The 27,792-nt window shown below is 42.1% G+C and overlaps 1 protein-coding gene across 2 annotated transcripts in view; it reads left to right on the top strand.

The window, feature by feature from the left end:
- The window catches only part of LOC129698312 (protein diaphanous homolog 3-like), a 463,901-nt gene that overhangs the window by 247,280 nt on the left and 188,829 nt on the right, over nt 1–27,792 (top strand). For both annotated transcript variants that reach the window (XM_055637392.1, XM_055637391.1), the window contains exons 18-20: nt 715–804; nt 914–1,008; nt 12,540–12,641. In XM_055637392.1, the coding sequence (XP_055493367.1) occupies nt 715–804; nt 914–1,008; nt 12,540–12,641 (287 nt within the window). The remainder of the gene's footprint in view (nt 1–714; nt 805–913; nt 1,009–12,539; nt 12,642–27,792) is intronic.

Raw genomic sequence — 27,792 nt, forward strand, 5'->3', positions numbered from 1 at the left:
TAAATGTGGTAGTACCTGCCTCCCCAACCAATATGTTCCAAATTGCAACCACCCTCCAGATGAAATAAAATTATTTCTCTAATCCTAAACCAATGCCATCTGATCTTCGACACCTCTGCTGTGGGGAAAGGTTTTTTCTCAATTATCTACATTCTCTATAGCCTCACAATTTTTATACCTCTATCAGCTCTCCCCTCATTTCATTTCAGACCTAGCCTATTTTTCTTGATTATAACACAATTGTGATTCTGTCATTTTTGCCTGTCCAAATTATTGTATGATATCTTCATCTGTTTTAAAGGTACTTGTAAAGCATTGCAGAATATGGAATATGTTTTGTAGAGCATCTTGATTTGTGCAGTTCCTTGTACAATTCATACTTGGACAAATTATTGTTTTTGACAAATTTCTGAATTACACTCAAGAATGTTATAATTTTTTCCTTATTTTATAGTAATTATATTATCTTTAACATGCAAAATGTAAGTAGTTTAATTAAATGTAACTCTTTCATTCCTCTTTCCAGTGGCCCAATGATTTGCCTATAAGAGCAAAGGCATTGGTTTTTTAAATATATTTTGATGTATCCTTCTTTAAAATATCCTTGTTTTTAAAATATATTTTGGCATCTGAAAATTGGTGATGGACAGATCAACCAAAAATGGGTAGAACTGATGTTTTGAAATATAATAACACACTAATCTGTATCAACAGGTGGAAAAGATGAATATGAAGAGAGAAAAACTATAAAAAAGAAAATTAAAGAGCTTAAAGTCCTTGACCCAAAAGTAGCACAGAATCTGTGTAAGTGCGAGTTATATTCTGAAAGTGGTGTTGTTATACATGTAACTTGAGGTTTATTTTAATTGTGTGAATAATGTATTTTCAACATTTGTACCTATATTTTCCATAGCTATTTTTCTGGGATCTTTTCGAATGCCTTATGAGGAAATTAAAAAAATTATTTTGGAAGTGGACGAAGAACAATTGACCGAGTCTATGATCCAGGTAATTTTTTTAACATTTCTCATTCATAGTTTGTGAATTCACTCTCAAACTTGCAAAGGAGCATAATTTATTGGTGCAACGCTGATTGTAACACTGATTATTTACAATTAACACACAATTTCTTCAATAAAAGAATGGAGCATTATAAAATCTTGTTTTTTTTAATTGATTGCATGGATGAATGCATATTGATTGTTTATATTATTGAATTGAATTAAGTTTGTGTTAGAAATCATTAGTACAAGTAATAGTTTAGACTACTTTATAAAAATTGCTTGGTAAATTGTCTTCTCTTGCCTGTTGTAAATATATAGCATTACATCAGTCACTATTAATATGTCATATTCTCATTAATGGTACTAATTATTACTCCATTCAAGAATCGATGAGGCAGCACACAAATTGTTTCGGAACTTATGTAATGTACACATCTAAGTCATATATTGATTTATCAATTTTTATGCAGTACTATTTCAATGTAACCCTTCAGCAATTATGTCAATTCACTGGAAACAGGGGTTACATGTTCAATGCAGGCATGTGCCGTCAGGGTAGGCAAGGTAGGCACTGCCTACCCTGACTAAAATTATGACATGGTAATCATTAAATATAAATAGTAACGGCATGGGAGCAGGGCCGGATTTAGATGAAGAGAGGCCCTAAGCTGTTCCACTTGTGAGCCCCCCCGCCCCCAATCTCCCACCCGCACGACTAGAGGAAGATGGTCCACCAGATTGACACCGATTTGCAGCCGAGCGTGGCCAATGAGATAAGGGGCTGGAAAGCTGCGCTTTATTTATTTATTTATTGCCACTGCTAGTGTTGAGTTATTGGCTTAAAACACTATTATTCTGAAATGGAGGGCAAGGAAAAGCACTGAAGGGTTGTTTAGAGAGTACAGTGCATTGTGACAGCATATGTAAGAAAGGCCTATGACAGTGTCAAAAATATTATACACCTTGCAGGGCTCTCACTTAATTTTTTTTCTCTGTGGTCAGCCGGGCAACCTTGGCAGCTTTTTCAGTTGCCAAATGACAGTTTAGGTGGTCGTTTAAGACAGCTTGCATGACGCGTGTGATAATGTGCTTGGACGAAGTGCGCAGTAGTCGGAATTATGTTCAATGAAGCACTCGCATATTATTTCTGCTTCAAATAAAGCCACAAACTAAACATTTTCACCAATCCAGACGTGATATATACCACAATGACATGCAGCAAAATTATAATACAGTATCTCAACTCTTTTTACACGTTGCAATGAATGCAATTTCTATTATTTCTTTCCACTTCCAAACAAAAATGTGATTGGATTATTCAGCGTATGATCAGCCTCGGTGAGACCAAGCACAGGCTTGGCGATCGCTTCGCACAACACCTCCACTCAGTTCGCAATAACCAACATGACCTCTCGGTAGCTCAACACTTCAACTCCCCTTCCCATTCCAAATCCGACCTTTCTGCCCTGGGCCTCCTCCATGGCCAGAGTGAGGCCCACCGCATATTGGAGGAGCTGAACTCATATTTGCTTGGGTAGTTTACACCCCAGCGGTATGCACATTGGCTTCTCTAATTTCAGGTGACCCTTGCTTTCTCCCTCCTTCCCCTCCCATTCCCAGCTCTCCCACAGCCTACTGTCTCCGCCTTCAAGACTATGGGGCAGCACATTGGCCATAAAGTTGCTGCCTAAAAGTGCCAGAGACCCGGAATTGATCCTGAATATGGGTGCTGTCTGTATGGAGTTTGCTCCTTTTCCCTTTGATCACATGGGTTTTCTCCGTGTGCTCTTGTTTTCTTCCACATTCCAAAAGCGTGCATGAACCTATTTCAGACCCAACCCAAAACGTAATATTTTCCTTTTGTCCAGAGATTCTGTCTGATTTGTTGAGTTACTCCAGCTTTTTGTGTCTATCTTCAGTTTAAACCAGCATCTGCACTTCCTTCCTACACACACGATACTATACAATAGAACTTTATTAATCCCAGGAGGGAAATTGTGTGTGTGTGTGGGTATATATATTATACACACATACACACACACATATATTTATATAGTTATATATTCATATATAAATATACACCATTTTGTTTTCTCGTTTATAACATTGCTTACAGAGTACTATGTTTACATATTCTGTTGTGCTGCTGCAAGTAAGGATTTCATTGTTCTAACTGGGACGTGAGAGAATAAAACACTCTTGACTCTTGTCTTACTCCGCTAATGTGTGGGAAAGAACTAGTGTGCGGGTGATCAGTGGTCGGCGTGGACTCGGTGGGCTGAAGGGCCTGTTTCCACACTGTATCTTTAAATTAAACTAAAGGCACTAACACCAGAGGGAGTCTAAAGAAGGGTCTCTACCCGAAATGTCACCCAATTTCTTCTATCCTGAGTTGCTGGCTGCTCCCCCGCACAATTAAAGCATGGAATAGTCTTCACCCTACCATAGTTACCCAACCAGACGCAACTAAATTTAAGGTACCTCTTTTTTTCCCCCTTTTTTGCTTAAGAACCCAAGAGAGTTTTTTGTCATGCTTAACAATGTCCAAGCATAACAAGAGTCACAGAGAGTTTTGTTTATATGTCATGTGTCCCAGGATAGGACAATGACCACCTCCATTTAAATTCCATTGCTTGCCACAGCATACTCAGAATATTCTGTGAACGATACAGCAATACAGAACAGGAGATAAAAGTTCCCAGTGCCGTGGCAGTGCGCATGTTTATATACCATAGGCGGCCTGCCGTATGCGAATAAGCCCGGAGGCCCGGACACAGATAAAATGAGAATAGGCTGTTATTGTCCTCAGTCCCTCTACGAGGCCCTGAAGTCCAGCTTGTATGTAAATTCCATTAAGAATATTTATGTGCCTTTCACCCAGGACCCCAGGAAACCAGCGGAAGCAAGAGTTACTCCTGATTTCCAGGGCCATTATCAAGGGAGTTAGATTCTGTACCAATACCTTTCTTGTACTTTATTTTTTAAATACTGTATTTCCCGGGGTGGGTGGGGGGGAAGAGCTCCTTTCACAGTGTTTTGAGTAGTCTGGCCCGGGGTAAAGTTGCGGGGAAAACGGGTGTTGTGACAGTTTGGGTGGCAATGGCTCCGAGCACAAATCTCCGCCACTTCCGAGGATTCGTGTGAAAGCGAGGGAGAAAGTGCCCCAGCGCCAACCTGGCAGTGCTCTCCGTCTCGTGGCAGTGCAAGCATGTGCATTTAAGGATTTGCGGGGAAGCAACTGATGATGAAGCCTGCGGGCCGTGAGAGGTGTTCAGTAGCATGCCAGAGGTGAGCGGGCTGGCAGGGGGCTGAGGAGCCGGTTCTGCTGTTTGCTCGGCGCAGTCACCTGATCTTCCCTCCACCTGCCAGTTCCGCCCTCCGTCCCGTCCGCCCACCGGTGATTCAGTAATTCCGACCCCCTCCTTCCAAAAATGAAGGAGATTTAGAAGCCTTGGGCAAATTGAATTGTCACTTATTTTTATTTATTTTTTTACGGAAGAGACCAATCTGCGCAATCTGCGCAGCGCGGTTTAAGATTTTTTTTAAAAGCCGGCTGCCTACCTTGAGTAATTACTCACGGCACGTGCCTGGTTAAATGTAACATAAAACCGTGGTAACGGTACTTTTTAAAGCAATGTTTATCTATGATTTTCTTTTAGATGGTGGGGTGATCTGAAAATAAGATAAGTAAAATTATAATTTTGTCCAGGATTGCACCAAACTGTTGGCTGCACCTGTATGTTGTGAATGGATCATCACTCATGTACAAAACCTAGCTGCTGGCATCCCAAATGAAACCTCTCAACCTCTCCTTACCCTAAAACTATTATAACAGCTCCTTATAATGAGCACTTGTGAAAAGAACATTTCAGCAAATTTACAATATCACAACTACTTAATGGTTTTTGTTGAACAGAATGCTGTAATTTTGCCAATTACACAGAAGGATCAGTTTCATTTCAAATTGTTCACATTATCTACCTGTGCTTCAAGTTTTATTTTGGGTAACACTGGGAAACAGACTGTTGGAACACAGTGCAGGACAGACCATAACATTTGTATTGGCACCTGGGATGCATCATTTCAATGTTCAGCATGTACACATTGTGCTACTGCTTGCTTCGAACACGACCACATGGCCCAATCTTGGCTAGCAATCGTCAATTAAAGCTCAATAAAAATTATCAAAGCCAGCCTTGTTTTTTTTTACAAAGATGGTTTCTTGGCATCACCTAGATATTAAGACCACGCCGAGTGTTACTGGTTGCTGGTATCATGACAATGGGAATTATAGAGTTCTTCCCTATTTTCTGAAAGGGCATGCGAGGCCCTTGAGAATAAGGTGGGAAAAGGGAGAGGTTGTATCCAGTGAGGTTCAGAATGTCTGGCAAGTGCATAATGTAGTGCAGCAATTAAGGAAGCATGAGAAGTGAAACCTCCTCGGCATATTTGCAGTATCTTTGGAAGGTTAATAACCTCACAAGTGCAGTTAGAGCCATGGATGCATCCTTAAATCCCTTCTACCCTCAACTGTGTCATAAACAGACATTACCTCACACAAAATACTTTCCATCACTCAGCGGCTATCTATCTCTATCAAGTAAGGGCTATGATCCAAATGCCCCAGTTACCCCTCTTACACTGATAATCACTCTAAACCACCTCCATCAGATATTATGGTCTCCTATCTGTCCAGGGAACACTGTACAAATGGTAAAGCGAATGATGATAAAGGCACACCAGAAGATAATGTGACATATTGCCAATGTCCCAGACAGTGACAAATTGCATTCTTCAGATGATACCTTGGAAGCAGGATCAATATTGAGGCTGCATGTAACCTACAAGAACAACAATTGGAAAGGGTAGTCCAAGAGCCTGTTGTTCCAGGGAGGAAAGACACATGTGAATTCTGCAACCGTGGACTCTGATGAAGATTTTAATGAGGCGGATTAAAGAAGAAGGCTGATGAATATGCTTAGCCTGAGGGCAGGCATGCTGGAGAGCAAGTGTTCAATGTCATGGAGTTAAAGGCCATTGTGCAGGCCCTGGGCCCTATTGTATCCAACAAGGAACTGTGCCAGTAGACCTAATATCTGCAGCATCTGATAGGCAATATCTCAATCCATTATTGTACCACAGGGGCCGCGGAGCGTTTTTGAAAGTGGGGGGGGGGGGGGGGCTGAGTGATCACTGACCACCGGCCTTGGGAGAACCCCCCTCCCACGGTAGGGACTTTTTGAAATTTGGTTAAAATCATGTTTTAGTGCATTGTAGAAGTATGATTTCAATGATTTTTGTTTGAAGTATTTTTAAGATAATATAGGGCCTACATGAGAGATAGGAGCAGGTGATTATTATTTCTGGTATTGCTCAATCTCCAAAAATTGGACAAAATTTGACAAAAAAACTTTTAAATGTGTTATAATTTCAAATGCTATTTTTTTTCGTTTGTAGTTGGAAAAAGGGACAAGAAATAATCATAACATTTCCTGATTTTGCAAAGTCATACAAATTACATTTTGCTCTGGGGGAAAAATGCGAGTATTTTGAAAGTATGCGTTCTTCTTTTGAAGTATATTTCATTTTGAGCTGAATTCAGAATCATCGTACCATGACTTTAATAAAGGGGGTATATGTTTGTCGAAACGTTACTTCATAAAAAAAAAAGACTTTCGAGAAATCTAAAATGTATTAGAAATATTCATTTCAATGCACTGAGTATCTTGCCCAGAGTAGGTGAATCGAGGACCAGAGGACAGATTTAAGATGAAGTGAAATCAAGTGGTCGAGATTTCCATATACTCAAGCATGAGCAAGTTACATAGAAACATAGAAAATAGATGCAGGAATAGGCCATTCGGCCCTTCGAGCCATGCAATATGATCATGGCTGATCACCTAAAATCACTACCCCTTTCCTGTTTTTTCCCCATATCCCTTGATTTCACTAGCCCCAAGAGGTAAATGTAACTCTCTTGAAAACATCCAGTGAATCGTCCTCCACTGCCTTCTGTGGCAGAGAATTCCACAGATTCACATCTCTCTGGGTGAAGAAAGTTTGTCCTCACCTCAGTCCTAAATGGCCTACCCCTTATTCTTAAACTGTGACCCCCCCCCAACATTGGGAACATTTTTCCTGCAGTTACAGTAAGAGTGAAAATCTAGCAGGCAAGCAGGATGCTTTCTCCAACCACCCCATTTGAAGGCCACTAACTTTCACCGATTCACCTACTTCCAGCAACCACTGGTTGTCCTCCAGGATGCACCGAGCCGCAGCCTGGTCCATGCCAGTCACCAGGGCGAATTTGGCGCAGAGACTCTCTCGGCAGCGGCACACGCTTCCTCTTCACCTTTGACCCGAGGCCCGACTGCCTCCACGGCCTGGGACTCTTGCACTGAGGCTGCTCCATGGCCGGAGCTGCAGCGAGTGGCTCGCCAGCCCCGCAAACACTTGCCAGCCCCGGCTCCCTGTCCGCATCTGCCCACGTCGCTGCTTGTGCTTCCATCCATCACTCCCTCCGCCCTGGCTCTCCAACACCCACGACCAGATTGCACAGAGTACAGCAGCGTCTCGTCCAAAGCCGGAGATACTGAAACATGTTTAGCCAAAAAAGTGGGGGGGCTGCACCCCCCCCCCCCCCCCCCCCCCCCCCCTGGTTCCGCGGCCCATGTATCAGCAGAAGACATACAATATTTTGAGTACTGCACCTAGTGTTGAAAGGAGTTGAGGGTGTCCCAGTTCTCAATCTGATTATTGAATTCCTGAGATGTTACCTTGCAGGAGTAGGCCATGTGGACCTTCGAGAGGCAGTTATTTAATAGAACCCAATTCAAACCACTCACAATATGGCAACATTCTCTTCCTGTACACTTGTGGCTGTTCTTCAGAAAACAGCTAATTAATTTACCATTTAATTAGCTGCTTCCTGGAAATTTATTTGGAAGGGAAAACCTGATGTCACTTGCTCTGTTGTTCACTGACGAGTTTGTGTGCATATTAAGAGTCAAGAGTGTTTTATTGTCATATGTCCTGGACAGGATAATGAAATTTTAATTTGCTGCAGCACAACAGAATATGTGAATATGTAAACATAGTACATAACAGGGGGAAAATAAGAAAAAGTTCAATAAATAACCATTATAGTGCAAATAACAAATAATAATATAGTCTTTTGCAGTTCAGAGTTCAGAGCTTATTCGTTGTTGTGTTTAATAGCCTGATGGCTGTAGGGAAGAAGCTGTTCCTGAACCTGGACATTACAGTTTTCATGCTCCTATACCTTCTTCCTGATGGCAATGGTGAGATGAGTGTGTGGCCAGGATGGTGTGGGTCCTTGATGATTTTGGCTGCCTTTTTGAGGCAGCGACTACAATAGATCCCTTCGGCGGTGGGGAGGTCAAAGCTGGTGATGGAATGGGCAGTGGTCACAACATTTTGTAGATTTTTTCGCTCCTGGACGTTCAAGTTGTCAAACCAGGCCACGATGCAACCAGTCAGAATGCTCTCTACCGTGCACCTGTAGAAATTTAGGAGAATCCTCTTCGACATGCCGAATCTCCGTAATCTTCTCAGGAAGTAGAGTCGCTGATGTGCCTTCTTTACAATTGCATCGGTGTGCTGGGTCCAGGAAATATCTTCTGATATATGCACGCCCAGGAATTTGAAGTTATTGACCCTTACCACCATTGTCCCATTGATATAAACAGGATTGCGAATGAGATGAAACGAATGGCATGTTGGCCTTTATAACAAGAGGAATCGAATATAGGAGCAAAGAGGTCCTTCTGCAGTTGTACAGAACCCTAGTGAGACCACACCTGGAGTATTGTGTGCAGTTTTGGTCCCCTAATTTGAGGAAGGACATTCTTGCTATTGAGGGAGTGCAGCGTAGGTTTACAAGGTTAATTCCTAGGATGGCGGGACTGTCATATGCTGAGAGAATGGAGCAGCTGGGCTTGTGCACTCTAGAGTTTAGAAGGATGAGAGGATATCTCATTGAAACATATAAGATTGTTAAGGGTTTGGACACGCTAGAGGCAGGAAACATGTTCCCGATGTTGGGGGAGTCCAGAACCAGGGGCCAGTTTAAGAATAACGAGTAAGCCATTTAGAATGGAGACGAGGAAACACTTTTTCTCACAGAGAATGGTGAGCCTGTGGAATTGTCTGACTCAGAAGGAGGTGGAGGCAGGTTCTCTGGATGCCTTCACGAGAGAGCTAGATAGGGCTGTAGTCTATGAACAACAGACTGACGTATGGGTTTTAGTGTCCAAGTGGTCCAATGCTGAATGGAGAGCCAGTGAAATTGCATCTTCCATTGACCTGTTGTGGCGGTATGCGAACTGTAGTTGGTCGAGGTTCTTGTCGAGGTAGGAGTTGACGGGCACCATAACCAACCTCTCAAAGCACTTCATCACCACAGACGTTAGTGCCACTGGTCGATAGTTATTGAGGCACGTCACCTTACTCTTTTTAGGCACCGGTATTATTGATGCCCTCTTAAAGCAGGTTGGAACCTCTGACCTCAGAAGGGAGAGTTTCAAAATGTCTGCAAAACCTCCCGCCAGTTGGTCTGCACAGGTCTTGAGAACTCGACTGGGTAGACCAGGCGCTTTCCGAGGGTTCACCACCCTGCAGGATCTTCTGACGTCGGCCTCTGTGACTGTGACTGCAACACCGTCAGGGCGAATGGGTTGCTCGGGAAGACACATCAGTGTTCTCCCTATCGAACTGTGTGTAGAATGCATTGAGCTCGTTAGGCAGTGATGTTTCGCTGTCGTTTGAGCTTCCTCCTGATTTCGCCTTGTAGGAGGTGATGGCATTTAAGCCCTACTACAATTGCTGAACATCCGTCTCATCCTCCAGCTTAGAGCAGAAGTCCCTTTGGCCATTTTTGATGGCCTTACCAAGGTCGTATCTGGTCTTCTTATAGACCTCTGGTCAGACCTGAATGCCCAGGATCTAGTCTTCAGAAGAATGCGTATCTCATGGTTCATCCAGGTCTTCTGGGTAGGAACCACTCGGAAAGTTTTTGGTGGAATGCAGTCCTCCACACATTTCCTTATGAAGTCTGTGACGACTGTAGCATATTCATTCAGGTCCGTTGCCGAGTCCCTGAACATTACCCAGTCTATAGAGTCGAAGCAGTCCTGGAGTTGTTCCTCTGGCTCCCCCGACCAGCTCTGCACAGTCCACACATCTGGTGGTGCTTTCTTCAGTTGCCTATATGCAGGAAGAAGCAGCACCGCTGAATGCTCGGATTTACCGAAGCGAGGGCGAGGGGTAAAGCAATAGGCATCTTTGATGGTCGTGTAGCAGTGGTCAAGGATGTTTGACCCTCTGGTGCTGCTGGAGACATGTTGCCCTCACAGTCGCTACCTCCGGGAGATCGCAGTAGCGCTAATGCATTTAAATGCGTTAGCAGCTCACGACTTACATCGCTGGTTTCTGTAGATTATTTAATACAGGTGAGCTCAGAAATACTATATTTGAAGATTTTCTGTTGGGCCGCTGGCAAAATGTCGCTGCTGACAGGCAACATCTTGATCTCTTATTATTAGGATCAATAGGTGATCATGAATTTAGAGACCTGCCTTGCAGTGAATAAGCGAGTTCGGTATGCCGACTGCGCAAGCCCACATCATAGGTCACTCGCGATAAACATTCTCGCCAGCTGTGCTGCTACGTGTGTGCAGGCCTGAGTTTCATCCGAGGTCGGGCCCAGGTCTCCGGCGCTGTTGAGCTGGGCTGTCCCCGTCCCCTCCTGAGTGTCCCATCCCTGTCCAGGGTGGCCCTGGGCCGGCGGCTGCCCCGGAATTGCAGTCGGCGCTGAATCCGGCTCCTGGGGGCCCCGTTGCCCGGTGCCTCTCGCCTTGTCCAGTGGCTGTCGGTTGCCGCCCTCGGGTCCAGTGGGAGCCGAGCATAGTCATCGGCGGGGATGCACACAGGGTGCTACTGTGGCTTGGTGGGTCAGGCAACATCTCTGGAGAAAGGTCTCGATCCGAAACGCCACCCATTCCTTTTTTCGGGGATGCCACCTGTCCCGCTCAGTTGCTGCAGCATTTTGTGTGCGTCCCTGTTGATGGCTGGTGCTCGACTTTTGTAGGCGCCGGGTTTGGCTGGAGTTGCCGCTTCTTCTCCGCGCTGGCTGTTGGCCTGGAGCCGCCGCTGCTCCGGATCGTTGTCTCAGGTTCGATGAGGATGAGGTGCGGGTCTGTGTGCGAGCAGCTGCTGCCGAGAATGTCTCTCCCCGGGTCCTCGGCGCCGCACGCACTGCCAAACTGCCTCTGGACCGTCCGTGCCCCGAGTGTCCAGGACCAATGGGACACCGACCCATAGCCAGCACCAAGAAGAGCGCCAACTCCAGCCCAACCCCACTCCATGATTGACAAATCCCATGATTCCTTGCAATTTTCAGAATACCGAACTTTCTTATTGCAAATGAAGAGCACAAGTAATGCCTTGAAATACCAAGAGTAGCTTTGTTAAGTTGCGAATGGTAGCATCGCTCTTGTAATGGGAGTGTTTTCCCTGTATGTGCAGCCTTCAGGATGGAGTCAGGTTGTTTGAGGATAGCCCTTATTGTTCGTAACTGATTTGTTCCCGATCTAGGGCTCAAACCAGGCAAGGGGTCACAGCTTAAGGATTAGGGGAGGGAACTCCTTTAAAACTGAGATGAGCATGAGAACTTTTTTCACACAGAGAGTGGTGAATCTCTGGAACTCTCTGCCACAGAGGGTAGTTGTAGAGGCCAGTTCATTGGCTATATTTAAAGGTGAGTTAGATGTGGCCCTTGTGGCTAAGGGGATCCCGTCTCATGTATAAGAGAGAAGGTTGCTGCGATTTTGGGATACTGAGTAAATCCAATTATGATCACATTGCCATGATCATGATGAATGGCGGTGCAGGCTCGAAGGGCCGAATGGCCTTGCTTTGCACCTAGTTTTCTATGTTTCTATGTTTTTATCACCAAGTAACTGATTTTTGGTCTTGTGTTCAAACATGGCAGTTGTAGCTGTTGCAAGAGTGCTGAAGGACACTTCAGACTTGTTGGATGCAGCATGAGACATTTTTCTTATGTTGTCTCATGTCTTCTACTTCTGGCGTATATGGCGCGCACAGCCTAAAGTTGTAGAACAACTTGTTCTATTTGATCTTATTTGAATGTGCACTTGTTGATTGAATTCGTCGAAACGTGAAGTTGCAATCTTCCACCCCGTCTCATGTCTAAGATAAAAGGATTTTAGTTGCTGCGATTTTAAACCATAATAATAATTTAAATCCAATTATAAATAATCACATTGCTCTTTATATATGATGTTCCCATAGTTATTTGTGTTTGATTACTACAAATATTTTCGTTATCACTGCATTGCTTTAATAGTTTTTCTCACCTTTATTTTAATTTCAGTATCTCTTCACAGTCTGCTTTCTATGTATAAAAAAATGTCAATGAGCGCATAAATTTAGTTGAAGGCGAAAAGACATATTTCTTGAAACCACTTTCATATTATTTGTTCAATATGTCAACAGAACATGCTGCATCATCTACCTGAAGAAGAACAGGTTGTTGCCTTGGCACGTTTCAAGAATGATTATAATAACTTGTCAGAACCAGAACAATTTGGAGTTGTGGTGAGTATTCTGTTCAAATCATCATATTAAGATTTTAGGAGTTTATTACTTTCTAGAAACTTCCATCAAGTTTGCGGTTTTCCATTCATCTATGTTTCATTTCACTTTATTGAAGATGCTTATTTAACAGACAACAAATTGGAATTATTTCTCCCATTTAAAGTTTCCTGTCTAGATATTCTTCTGTGCCAAAATAAATCATGCATCTATTCTGAGGCCCAAGGTGTTGTGCAAGAGGGGCATTTTCTTGCAGTAATTGCAATGCAGGTAGGCTCAAGATCATAGCTGGGATGTGTGTAATGTGGATTTGATCCTTGGATCGGGGATTTGGAAGCATTGGTGGAAAGTCAACGTCAGGGTTGAAGCGTTGATCAGATAATCAAAAAGGCACAAGGGCATCAGCAACACAGTGGAGGCAATGAAGCAAACACAAAATAAATTACTTGAGGGAGTTTCTAACCACGTTGGCTGATACTCACCCTTTGCCACAGATTAGAAAGGGTATGCTCCTTTAGAACATAGAAGAGCACAGGACAGGAATGGGCCCTTTAGCCCACTATGTTTGTGCTGAACATGATGCCAAATTAAACTAATCCTATATCCTGCGCATGCTCTATCTCTCTTCATTTTCTGCATATTTATGTGCCTTTCCAAAAGCCTCTTAAATGTCACTATTGTACCTTGTTCCACCACCATCCCTGGCAACATATTGTAGGCACCTATCACCTTCTACAAAAAATAATTTGTATTGCTCATCTCCTATAAACCTTCCACATCTATGCTGGCTCGTATTCACAATTCCAGCCTGCGGAATAAATTCTGATTGCCTCACCCTATTTATGCCCCTTATCATTTTATAAACTTCTTTCAAGTCTCCCCACAGTCTATGGACCTCTAGAGAAAAGAATCTAGGTTTATCCAACCTTTTCTTAGAGTTAGTCCTGCCTAATCCAGGTAGCATCTTGTAGACGTGTGCAAACTATCCAAAACGTCCCCATCTTTCCAGGAATGAGAAGACCAGAACTGCACACAGTGGTCCAAGTGCGGCTTATCCAAAGTTTAATAAAGTTGAAATATGACTTCCTAACCTGTAATTCTTAGTCAATGTCCTGTCTGATGAAGGCAAGCATACCATACAGTTTCTTTCAACTCTATCTACAAATTATTTTTTACACAGAGAGTGGTGAATCTGTGGAATTCTCTGCCACAGAAGGTAGTTGAGGCCAGTTCATTGGCTATATTTAAGAGGGAGTTAGATGTGTCCCTTGTGGCTAAAGGGATCAGGGGGTATGGAGAGAAGGCAGGGATGGGATACTGAGTTCGATGATCAGCCATGATCATATCGAATGGTGGTGCAGGCTCAAAGGGCCGAATGGCCTACTCCTGCACCTATTTTCTATGTTTCTACTTGCTTTGCTACTTTCTGCGAACTGTGTTCTGTACATTAATGCTGTAAGGGTTCTGCGATTGACTGCATACTTTCTCTTTACATTTGACCTCCCAAAGTTCAACACCTCGTACCTGCCTTGATTAAATATTATCTGCCATTTCTCCATCTATATTCTTAACTGATCAATATACTCCCGTACCCTTCGACATCCATAGATGTAGATTAGCTCTTAGATTTAGCATTTTGGGCTAAAGTAATCAAGGGATATGGGGGGAAAAGCAGGAACAGGGTACAGATTTTAGATGATCAGCCATGATCATATTGAATGGCTGGCTCGAAGGGCTGAATGGCCCCCTCCTGTGCCTATTTTTCTGTTTCTATCCTTTTTGACTGTCCGCAACTCAACATATTATCGTGTTTGCAAAAGTGCTAGCCAACCCATCACCATTTTTCTCCAAGTTTATTTTTATTGGGAACAACAAAGCTCCCAGCAAATTTTCCCTGCAGAACACTGTTGGTCAGAAACCTCCATTCAGAATGACACTCTTGCATCACTACCCTTTGTCTTATATGGGTAAGCCAATCCGGAATCCAAACTAGCCAGTCATGGTGGATTTTCTTCCAATGCAAGTAAATTCTATCCTTAAGAATCCTCTCCAATAGCTTTCCTATGACGGACGTGAGGCTCATTGGTATATAGTTTCCTTGATCATCTTTTTATCCTTTTGTAAACAAAGAAACAGCAGTGACTATTCTCCATCATCTGGAACCATGTTTGTGACGAAAAAAGAGATAAAGATTTTCGTTGATGCCCAAGTAAATACCTCTCTTGTCTCTCTCAATAACCTGGGATAGATCCCATTTGGGTAAATCCACCTTAATATTCTTCCAGATACTCAATACCACCTCTTTCTTGTTCTCATAATGCCTCAGCCCCACACTGATCTCACTATCATCCATGTCTTTCTCTTTGGTGAATACCGATGTAAAGTACTCGGTTTGCACATCCTCTGACATCAAGCTTAAATTTATTTCTTCATCCTTGTCTACCTCTCCCGAGTTATCCTCTAAATATGAAAAAAGCCTTGGGATTCTCTTTGATCTGACCTGCCAATAACGTTTCATGGCTCCATCTGGCTCACCTTATTCCCTGTTTGAATTATTTCCAGATTTTCTTTATATTCTGGGCGGCATGGTGGTGTAGCATTAGAGCTACTGCCTAACAGCGCCAGGGACCTGGGTTCAATCCTGTCTACGAGTGCTTGTCTGTACGGAGTTTGTGCGTTCTTCCCATGACCTGCGTGGGTTTTTTCCGAGATCTTCGGTTTCCTCCCAAACTCTAAAGACATACAGGTTTGTAGGTTAATTGGCATGGTATGAATGTAAAATTGTCCCGGGTGTGAGTAGGATAGTGTTAGTATTCGCTGGTCAGTAGACTCAGTGGGCTGAAGGGCTTGTATCTGCACTGTATCTCTAAACTAAACTAAACTAAATTCCGCGAAGGTCCTGTCTGGTATTTATGTTTCTTTGGGTCTGAATTTACTATTTGAAGCTTCCCACACTGCGCTCCTTGTACCTCCCCCTCGTACTGGACAATGCCTACTGAACTCTGATCAGCTGGTCTTTAATTGGCTCCCACATATCAGATGTGATCACCCAATGACACATAGCTCCTGCCTCATTATGCGGTAATCTGCTTTATACCAATTTAGTACCTTCCCCAAGGTCCAGACATATACTTATTCATAACTATTGTAAAGCATATGAGATTGTGATCACCGTTCCCCAAATGTACTCGCAATCTGATGCCAGTCATCTGATCCGTCTCGTTTCACAGTACTAAGTCCAATATGGTCCCTCCTTGAGTTGGACTATCTACAGACGGTTTCAAGATACACTCTTTGTAATAACGCCTAACAAATTCTCCTATCTAAGCCTTTTGCACCAAGGAAATCCCAGTCAATATTTGGGAGAGTTAAAGTCACGCACTATAACAATCCTGTTTACGTCTTTCCATAATCTGTGTTCCTCCATCTACTGCTGGCTGCTGGGAGGTCTATAGAAAAATCCCTTCAAACTAATTGCACCTTTCTTACTTTTGAGCTCTACCCATCTACCCATATTGCCTCAGGGGATGAAGTATGTCTCCTCTTAGTGCTAGTCAATTGGGTCTCTCCTCCCCACAATCAGACTGAATAAGGTCCCGACCCCAAATGTCACCATCCATGTTCCTCAGAGATGCTGTCTGATCCACTGAGCTACTTAAGCACTTTGTGTCTTTTTTGTAAACCAGCAAATGCAGTTCCTTATATTCAGTGATTATTATGATAGTTTTCAGTTTGTAAATGTTGAGACCATATCGATGAATCTTTTAATGGCTATTGTTATGGTTTCACATTGCGTTCATAACCTATCAATATAATACAGCACCAAATCAAGTTATTTCTATAGATATAGCATTGAAAAAATCACTTACAGAGAAATAAAATCTTTATAAGATGGTTTATGGGCTGCAGCATAGTTCCAGTTAAGATGAGAAAAGACTATGTTTTGAATGCTTGTCGCACAGTTCCACTTGTTTTCTCTCAATGTTCATTTGAGATATACAAAATAGGACGCTTCTAGTCAAATGTTAAGTTCATTGCAGAAAGTAGTGAAGCAACGTATTTATTTTAAGATATTTTCGATCTATAGGCTTGTAATTCTTTGAATGTAAAAATGTCAGTTGGTTTGTCTGAATTTTCTGATAGCTAATCAAATTGATTTGGGCATGAAGGGAGGCCGTGTACAACTGGAAATACATAAAGTAGCACTGGCAGGAAATTTGGGGTCAAGGCTGTTGTGGTTTATTGTTGACAAAGTAGATAGTGACTGTCAACGATGGAGACCGCGATTGGAAAAATGTGCAAATTAAAATATGTAACGGATTTCCATATTTGCAATGTCACAGAAATTATTAAAATAAGTTTTATACACCTAAACTTATAAAAAATTAAGCAGCCACAAATGGCATTGTGAGTGGTGAGCGCTCTTTCGGGTCATGTCTCTCTGACAATAGACAATAGACAATAGGTGTGCAGGAGTAGGCCATTTGGCCCTTCGAGCCAGCACTGCCATTCAATGTGATCATGGCTGATCATCCCCAATCAGTCCCCCGTTCCTGCCTTCTCCCCATATCCCCAGACTCCGCTATTTTTAAGAGCCCAATCTAGCTCTCTCTTGAAAGCATCCAGAGAACCTGCCTCCACCGCCCTCTGAGTCAGAGAATTCCACAGACTCACCATTCTCTGTGAGAAAAAGTGTTTCCTCATCTCCGTTCTAAATGGCTTCCTCCTTATTCATAAACTATGGCCCCTGGTTCTGGACTCCCCCAACATCGGGAACATGTTTCCTGCCTCCAGCGTGTCCAAGCTCTTAACAATCTTATATGTTTCAATGAGATAACCTCTCATCCTTCTAAACTCCAGAGTGTACAAGCCCAGCTGCTCCATTCTCTCAGCATATGACAGTCCCGCCATCCCGGGAATTAACCTTGTAAACCTACGCTGCACTCCCTCAATAGCAAGAATGTCCTCCTTAAATTAGGGGACCAAAACTGCACACAATACTCTAGGTGTGCTCTCACTAGTGCTCTGTACAACTGCAGAAGGACCTCTTTGCTCCTATATTCGATCCCTCTTGTTATTAAGGGCAACATGCCATTTGCTTACTTCACTGCCTGCTGTACCTGCATGCTCTGCTGTGAAAGAGTTATTTGTTTAATCTGAACATTAATATTCCTCTTGGCCTTATCTAATTTTTCTCTCTGTAGGCTCAATGTTTAAGTTTTTTGTGTAATAACTCTGCCGGGCCCCCACACACCACCACACAACCCCTCCTCCCACCATTCTGTTCAATTTTCCTCTTTCTGGAACTCTGAATTTCCTGTTGAGCCTTCTCTAATTTACTTGGCACCTTTCAAAGGTTGCTTCCCAAAATCGCTTTTGAACAAAGGTCTCAATCTTCTCTTCTAATTGTTTGGTAACGACAATACACAAACCCTTGTTTTAACAGTGTAACTGGCTTTTGGATATAGTGGACAGACCTGCCGACCCATCTCCAGCTTGCTCCGTCTCCCCGGCCATTTAGAGCCCCAATATCCAACGCTGCCCCAGACTCGTAAGATGGCACCAACAAGCCCTTCTTCACCCACTGTCTGGTGACATGGCTGTTGTTGCGGCTCATGTTGAATCCCCTGGGAACAGAGCTTTCTTCAGCCCACCGCCACCGACAGAATGCACTTGGTCACTGTGGGGCTCCCTCTCGTCTTTGGTCTTTGTGGGGGGAAACGGGAGCACCCGGAGAAAACCCACGTGGTCACAGGGAGAATGTACAAACTCCTTACAGACCGCCCGTACTCAGGATTGAACCCGGATCTTTGGAGCTGTCAGGCAGCGTTAATCACCGTGCCACTGCGCTGCCACCGTAGTAGTGCTTTGTTAATTCAATAAAGACAAATTGTCATTATCTAATATCCATAATAGATTATTATAATCTGTTATAATAATCACACGACATTGGGCTGGACCATTTTGATGCCTTCTTGGCATTTCCATAGAGAATGCACCCACAGCTGATGTACACACATAAGCATGTTCCATACTTTTACATCTATGCACAACAGCATTTGATGTAGTAATGTGCTGCACGTTAGATGTAGTTGTAAATGATCTGCTGCATCTCTGCACTCATCTATATGCCAACCACAGCTTGTGTATTAAGCAAATCCATTCAGTGACATTTAGAGACAGTGGGAAAAGTCTTGCACAGCATGAGCTGTCAGAACACCAAATGAGTAGTTTTGGATGGTGCTTCATGATCTGGTCCTGTGGTTGAATTTGCAAATGTAAACTGTTCCATGTTGTATTGACTGTTTCAGTGAAGTCTGCAGAGTTGTGTACCTATAAAAATGCGCCACAGAGGCTGTATAGGAGACACGTGCAGGGTTAAACAGGATGCAGCCTTTCAGACTGAATTTGTTGTTGAAATAATGTGAGCACACTTGCCATTTCTAATGCTTTCATGCACTTTTTTTCCTCTCGTTTCTTACACATTTAACATTTCTCTAATTCACTTTTTTTACCATTTTTCCTCGTGCACTTTTTTTTCTCTTACTTAAACTTAATTGGTTATAAGGACGACCATGAACCTGAGAAAGTTATGAATGCCCTTATGCACAGCTGCACCCTTAACAAATTGAATTTCCATCCATTTATGGATCAAAAACTGTAATTTCTGAAGCATAAAGTAAGGATTAGGCTTCTCATACTCACTTAACACATTGGGACCTTTAAAAATGTAATGAAAGACCGAGCAAAGAGTGTTTCCTCACTTGAAATGTAAGTGATAATTGTATTGTACAAAATGCCATAATTATGAATCATTTGCTGTGTCAAAGACTTGTTAGTTTCATTCTCTCTTGTTAGATTTTTACATTTTTAATGCTGTTTCTGAAAATATGATCTGAAAGAAAATCACAACTAAACCAAAGCATCTGTGACCTTAGTCATTTCAATGCTTATGAAACATTAACCCTTAACTTTCCAAATGGAACACTGAAAAATTATTATTACTGTCATAAAAAATGGACATGTAAAATTAGAATGTATCCAATCTCACATTGGGATCACGTGAAGGAGTAAAGGAAAATAAATAAATGATTTGGTATGAAGGAAAGAGTAAACAAAAAGATAACATTTTAAATTGTGTGGACAAATTGTGACTTCCAAGCATAAAATTCCATGGTTTCATTGTTCCCTTTTAGGATCCATCAAGGTTGGATGGCATGTTAGGAGAACAAATCATATCATTAATGGCATCATTAATTTAGGAACTGCCTTCCCAGATTCCTTGCATTCAATGCATAAATCCAACAACGTTGTGACATTTCATGAACATTTATGACACTATGCTCACTTTTTCTGTATTTTGCTTGCTGTGGCTGAGATTAAATAAACTATCTTTGTAATGTAAAGCATGTACGATTTGAAAATTGCCACAAAAAAAGTCAGGCAGTGGGGCAATGTTAGTCTTGCTTAGTCTTAATAAATTACAGGATGGAGCATCTATGTTGCTTTGAAAGTGGTGTTTGCTGGTATACATAAGGCAGTCAGTGATTGTGTGCTACTCACGTCTGGGTTTTTTTTAATGGACAGCAGAAATTAAAGATGCTAAGGCCTCAAACTTTTGCAAAGACATTTTAAAGTAATGGTGCAATTTAAAAATGAGTGGTGTTATATAAAGGGATTTTGTACAAGAGTACTACATAATCTTAAATTGAAATTGGATCTGATCTTTCTGGCAATAGGGAGGCACATGTCCACTTTCAAATATCTTTTTTTGGCTTGAGTGGAAAAGCTAGTTAAGAATTAAATGTATAGTGTGGAAATAGAATGCATTGTATGGATGAATTTTTAAAGGAGAAAATATTTTAAATAATAATGTACCCCTCCATGTTAACAGTTAATGCTAACTAGGAAATTAGCTGGATTTGGAAGGGTACATTAACTTCATAGTATGTTACACTCATGAATATGCAGGCCAAGATTTTTTGTGCAAAGTTGCCATTGGGGAGTTAAGTTGTGTATGACATCCAAGATATTGTACATCCCTTTAATGTTTAATGCAGCCAAAAGCATTTCCTTCACTAGCATTTGAAAGTCAGAGTGAATAGAGGAATAGAGTAGGTTCTAGACCGTGGTTTGGGGGCTATCATGGTGAAAAATTACCAGGATAGAAAAGATGGGAGAGGGACTAAAAGCTGCTCAGGTACACATCTTTCGAGGATTGCCAAAGCAAGCTTCACATTTCATGTGGTCCTGCTTTTGCATGAATGGACTCTGAGTGGTTTCCCATGGATGAAACCCTAATGTGCTTGCTTTCGGTGCCACTATGCAAGTCTTGACAATGAATGAATGAATGAAAACTTTATTGTCACACTAGACTAAGTGGGACCCATTGGGTCCCATTCTCACACAGGAGGCCTGGTCCCCCAACGCAATATTCCACCACTCACCCATGGCCCCCAATTGCACAGACGCGGTTGACGGGTTCCCGTTGTGACGCTCCTGATTCCCCCCCCCCCCCCCCCCCTTCACCCCTTGCCATTCCCCCCCCCCCCCCCCGCACTTACTCCACCCCCCCTCAACCCCCATCTACTCTTAGCGGCTAACCGGCAGCGCCGCTATTCCCGCACATTGGGCTCCCATTGTGACGTAGAACACGCAGGCATTACTGCGCAGGCGCAGCTGACAGGCATCGCAAGTGGAAAAGGGATTTATTAAAGCTTAAAATGTGAATAACTGTTAAAATATAACAACAATTTAAATGTTAAAGATGAGATTTATTCAGTTCAGTTCTTTCTTGTTGTGTCTCTTGTTGCGTTCTGCTGCTCTTTGCCTCTTGATGGCTCTTTGCTGTTGATGAAAAATAAGACACACAATTTTAATATAGAGACATTATTGAGTGGTCAAATTTTAACGAAGAAAATCTGAGAATTTACTTCAGAAGTCATCGTTCAACCAAGCGCGTGTTTAATGACAACATCCTTGGTCGATATTCCATCCGTCAGGAAAACTTTGACATTTTCCTTAACCTTTTCTCGGCTAAGAACCACATATAGTTGTCCATGCTGAAATACTGGTTTCTCGAGGTATTCAACACTTTCTCCATGGTTTGTCCTTGCGCTTTATGGATCGTTATAGCAAAACTTGACTGAATGGGGAATTGGGTCCGTTGAAGGGGAATGCCTTTGCCTTCTGTCAAATTGAGCATTATCCTTGGAATGAGAACAATGTCATCTTTGAAGGCTCCCATGTTGATTCTTGCAATGATCAGATGATTGTGTAGCTCTTCCATAATCAACCTCGTTCCATTGCATAGCTTTGGGGGTTCCAAGTTTCTCATTAATATTGGAGATCTTTTTTTCAACTCCAATTTTTGTTGTGGTAATCCAGAGATCTCGTGTGAAACGAGGAATTCTGTAGGGAAGCGAGTAGCATTAGTTTTCCTGAGTGATAGCATTGAGAGAAAAGTACTCTTTAATGATTCTAGGGAAGCGTGTGATACATGTATAATTGATCCTTCTCATCGTTTTGTTGCGCGGAACCAAGATACAATTGTCGGAGAATAATTCCCCAAGATTGTCAAATGCGGGATAGATGAAATGAATACAATCCTCCAGTGTTTTTGCTCATAGAACCATGTCTTGTAGCATTTTAAGTTCATCATCTTCATTCTTTGAAATGTCGTCTTCTCCAACTTTCAACAAAAATTGAGTATAGTCGCCTTCTCCCTCTCTCAATCGCATATTTGTGTGCAATTGAAACTTGGTGAAAAGTGTCAACAAGTAGGATTTCTTGATGCAGGAATTTTCAATATCATTTCACTATAGGAAGGAGTTGTCACAGTTGGTAAGCAACCATTTAAAAAAAAAATTGTTTATAAACGCTTTTTCCATCATTCCCACTTCAGAAGCAACTGAAATATATCTCCCGACCAAATTTGTGATGTATATGACTGACTGTAAAAGTAAAACCTGGATAAATCCAACGTATAGTTGTGAATGTTGCTCATTAAATAACTGATACTCCATATATAGAGCATTGATTTACCGTTAAAATGAATTCTGTAATAACGTGTCAGTGACAATCGAACACTGCGGTTTTAATGTTTCACGTGTTCACATTTTAATTAATCCATCTTTATGGATTAAACCAAATAATAACATTGGGAATTAAAACATATTTGATTGCATTCCGTTATCAAACGTAGTCAATGTTAGCTCTGAAGACATTTCCAGCACAATAGGGTCGGGAGGGTGGGGGTGTATGACTGTGCAGGATGGATAGATGGAAGTGGGGGGGGTGGAGGGGACTTGAGAAGGCAATCGGTACGGATTGGATGGATTGAGGCAGGGGAATTAGCATGTGTTGGTTGAAGTAGGTAAAATTGTGAGGGGAGAGCGCGGGGTATGTCAGTGGGGTTGAATGGGGGGGATCTGTGCAGGATGGATGGGTGGAGCAGTGCAGGATGAAGGGGTGGAGCAGTGCAGGATGGATGGGAAGGGGGGTTAGTACAGGATGAATTGAGGGACCAGTGTAGGATTGATGGAGAGTGGCAGGAGAATCAATGCGAGTTGGATAGGGAGATCAGCGCAGGATGAATAGATGGAGGGGGCGGGGGGATAAGGGGAGTGGAGGGGGGCGTACGAGAGAGAGGGAGAGAGGAAGGGGGCAGAGGAGGTGGGAAGGAAGGCCAGCGCTCCTCGGACAACACCTGTCGGGCACGGAAAACGCAATCAAAATATGGAGGAGACCGCGGACGGAATATCTTGGCGGCCACGCGCGCATGCGCACACTCACACACGCGCGAGGCTTCGGAGGCTCAATCCAGCGCTAAATGCAACTCAACTGCCTGTCTCGCCCAAAGATACTAGAGGAGCTCCTCTATAATCTTTGGTCTCGCCTACAGCCCTGTCGCAAGCCAGACAGGGACAGGCAGAGTTGAGCAGCACTGCTCAGCGCTGGCTGTGGGCCTGGGGGCACCGTACCCGTCTGACTCCCGATGTCTCTGGCCACCCCCAGGGTGGCTCTTGGGTGGGGACGGGGATGGTCCAGTGGCAGTTTGCAGCGTCGGAGACCGGGATCGGTCCTGGCTGTGATGCAGGTCTGCCGAGAGTGCTTTGGCACGTCTCCCTTCTCAAATCACCGCGCTCTATCCTCTGTAACATCTATCCCCCCCTAATCTACTTCCGCCTCTGACCGACACCTCTCTCCTCCAAGGATTTGTTTTGAAGGCGCTGTTGGCGGAGTGGCAGCAGCGGCCTTTATCAGGCCGGGCGGGGTGAGGGAGGAGGAGGAGATGGAGCCGTCGCCGCTGCTGCTGTGCGGGGCCTGTCATTCGCTCCAACCCTCCGTCACGCCACACTTAGCTTCTTTCCCACAACCATCGCCGACACGAAACATCACGTTACTTTTTTCCAGAGATGCTGCCGGACCCGCGGAGTTACTCCAGTTTTTTGTGTCTATCTTCGGTATAAACCAAGTTGCCAAGCTGGGAAAAATGACTCGCCGTTTAGGTTGCCCGGTGGCACTTTGAGTTGTCAGTGGCACCCGGGCAAACGCTAATTTCGAACCCTTGGCCAAATTTGAAAGTTATTAAATCATAATGAAATACTACAGCATTAAAAATGGGCCTACGTATGATCCTTTTGCGCTGACATGATCAAAATCGACCAAAATTTGACCAAAATTTAATACTTTCAAAATTTGAAAAAAAAAATGAGAAAAAAAAATATTTATAAGACAAATTGAACACTGTCTCTTATACTGATTTCTAAGCTCCCGTAAAAAAACGTTGGCACCTAGCGCACCACGAGGCCCGTAGTTTACGCCAGGGTAATTGTAATCATGTTGTTTACATTTATTTTTTTTAAATCGCGATGTGTGCAATAAAAAGTTATATTGCTATAAATAGCATTGACAACGTTAGACAACAGAATGATACATTGCTAAAATAGGTGAGCAAACAAGATTTTTATTTCAAGATTTTAAGTTCTTTTCATTATTAAGTATTTCAATGGAAAGCTTCAACACAAAATAAAAACAATAAAAAAAGAAACATTAAATATAAAAACGGTTACTCTACTTTTTTTTTTTTTTTTTTTTTTTTTTTTTTTTTTTTTTTTTTTTTAATTTTTTTTTATTTTTATTAGAAGTACGGTAAATTACAATTCTACACAACACATATATCTTGATACATTTTTTATACCGCTTCATTTTTTTTTTTTTTTTTTAGAGCTTTAAGAAAAAAGTAGAAGTTAGGAAAGTAAAGAAAGTGCAAGAGAATCGTGCAGTGCGAGAGTGTAAGGAAAAGAAAGCCCCTTAGGAAAGAAGTTAGAGAAGGAAGTAAAGTGAGAAAATAGACCCTAGAAAGGAAAGAAGGAGAAAGTAGAAACAATCGCTCTATTATAACATTAAACTCCGCAGAGAGGGGACTACCAACCAAGTCTGTTTTTGTTATTTTACCTCCCGTTACCAGGTCCTGATTCCGCTTATTTATATATTTGTTTTTTTTAGATTACTATTGCACCTCATACTTGTCGGTTACTCTACTTTTAATTCACACATTTCACACGTGACCAAATGGACACTGCTACTCACATTCTGCTGCAAAAACGTGGGGCATCAGAAAACCTTCTGATCGGGTGATAAATGATAAAAATTATAAACATAATCAGAATTAGGCTTATATAGAGTTATTTAATTGCAAAATTAATGTAATCTTTCTGGTATAAACTAGCGTAACGATTTGATGAAATCCAGCTTGAAAAATTACACAAATAAAGGCAAGAAAACGCAGGGACATATCTGATACTTGTAAATACAGATTTATTTTTTTTGCTTCATCTCATCATTTTAGCTATACACCATGAGCTATACTACTTTAAATACAGGATATGAAACAATGGGAATATTACATGGAAAACAGGAACATAACCTGGAAGTTTGGAGACCTTCAGTTTCACTACTGAGTGCTGTATTTGCGGAAACACCCATATACATATTTCTAATGGGAATTATTTATATACACTCAGTGGCATTCACTCAACAACGATGGTTTTCTGTTTTGATAATTCACACAATGGATTTCTCGGAGGATTTTAATTTTGTATGTATTCTCTCTGAAAAATAGCAATACATTTACAGGTACGGTGTACTGTTTGGTAGAGACATGAAGACCAGATCAAATGAGTTATTTTCTAATATTGGCTTAGAATTTGTGAGGAGACTATTATTATCAAGGGTTCACTTTGTGATTTAACCCTCAAGAGCTGATTCAAAGCACTTTATTAGTTATATGCTCAGCATTCTGAGCTCGTGTTAGAGTCTTCAAGCACTCTCACAACCATCTGTTTCACATGGTATTTAAATTAGATTCATCGTTTTGCTATGATATCTTAATCTTTGGATATTCCCACAGGGCTGAGAAAACTGCTTCAAAGGTAATTGGAAGATTTAACGTTTTGGTGTTCTGTCTTGGAAATGTGAAAGTATAGCATCTTGTTGGTGAACTGTTTAGTCATTGGAAGGTGATGAACTGGGGTTCCATTACAGGTCAGCCGGAAAATCAGTGGTGCAGCAGATAGAGCTGATGTCTCACAGTGCCAGAGACCTTAGTTCAATCCTAACCTCATCAATCTATCTACGGAATTTGCACATTCTTAGTGTGACTGCCTGGGTTTCTTCTGGCTGCTCTGGTTTTCCCTACATCACAAAGACGTGTGGGGTGGTTGGTTAATTGGACACTGTAACCTGACCTTGTGTCTATTTGTGTGTTGGAACCTCAGATAAGTTGTTGAGAAAGTTGGGAGAATAAAATAAATGTAATATTGTAGGATTATGAAAATGTTGATGATCAGCATGGACAAGGTGGGCCAAAGGGTCTGTTTCCATGCTATATCTCTCTGTGATTTACTCTTAACCATCTCTATTACCATTAACACGTATTTTAAGGCTGGGCAAAATGTAAGGCATAATAAAAGCTAATTTGGAGACAATTGTAAAAGCTAATTTGCAAACAATTGTAATATCCTCTGACTATTTAATTTTACTATTTGCCATTTAAAAAAGCTGTAAATTACACTTTACTTTGGGGCTATGTACTTTGATAGAAATGGGCTCGGATATTCAATTGTGGTGCCTGCTCTTTCCATTTCTTCATAGCTGACCTGTGCCTCAAATTCATTTTTTTATTTTAGCTAGATGAACAAAGACAAATTCCAAAACAATCAATAGTCAGTTTTGAAAACACCATTTATTGCAGTCTTTTAGTGGAAGGAATTTCAGAAAAATATACGTTTAATTTTGAGAGGATAGACCATTACTAATAAATTTGGTTGCCTTGATCATGATTTTTACCCTTATGCTTTTCATATCACTGGTGTCCCAAAATTTACCTGTATCTACCCTATTGACTTAAATTTTAAAATCTATATAACTAAAAGTGTCATCTTGACCACTTCCTGTCTGCGTTGTCCACTGATTTTAGAAAAAAAAAAAAACGGTACCCTATATCGCCATGATTTTTGGCCATCTTACTCACAGTCCTCCTCCACTGATGGATTTTTCCGATTGATAAAAAAAAAAGTTATGAGTGTTTAAAAAATCTTGCGATCAGCTGATTGGTCTCTCGCCTGTCAATTACCATGATGCCGGTAATGCCCCTTCTGTTGGGGGGGGGGGCAGGACTATAAAACCCCGGATGCCTGGATGTGAGTCAGTCACTCTGGAAGATCGCTAGGGAGGGGCCACAACTCTGAGTCTGCAATGAGTCAACTGAACTGTGAGTCTACTGAACTATGAGTCTACTGAACTGTGAGTCTGCTGAACTGTGAGTCTGCAATGTACTTGCAATAAATGATTTGTTGGCCCTTAATGAAAATAAAATTAGTTGTTTGGCATGCCCTGTGCTTGAAACGAAAATGGCAATGGAAATGAAATGAAATGAAAATGAGATGAGTTGTTTGGCCAGCCCTGTGCTTGAAACTGAATTGGCAATGGAAACGGAATGAAGTGAAAATGAGATGAGTTGTTTGGCCTGCCCTGTGCAGGAAACTGAAATGGCAATGGAAATGAAATGAAATTAGTTGTTTGGCCTGCCTGAAACCACTCATTTCAGCCCACAAGGCCCCTATTAGCTGAGAAACCAGTCCCTTTTGCC

This window comes from Leucoraja erinacea, chromosome 6 (genome assembly GCF_028641065.1).
Source record: "Leucoraja erinacea ecotype New England chromosome 6, Leri_hhj_1, whole genome shotgun sequence".
Lineage (NCBI taxonomy): Eukaryota > Metazoa > Chordata > Chondrichthyes > Rajiformes > Rajidae > Leucoraja > Leucoraja erinaceus.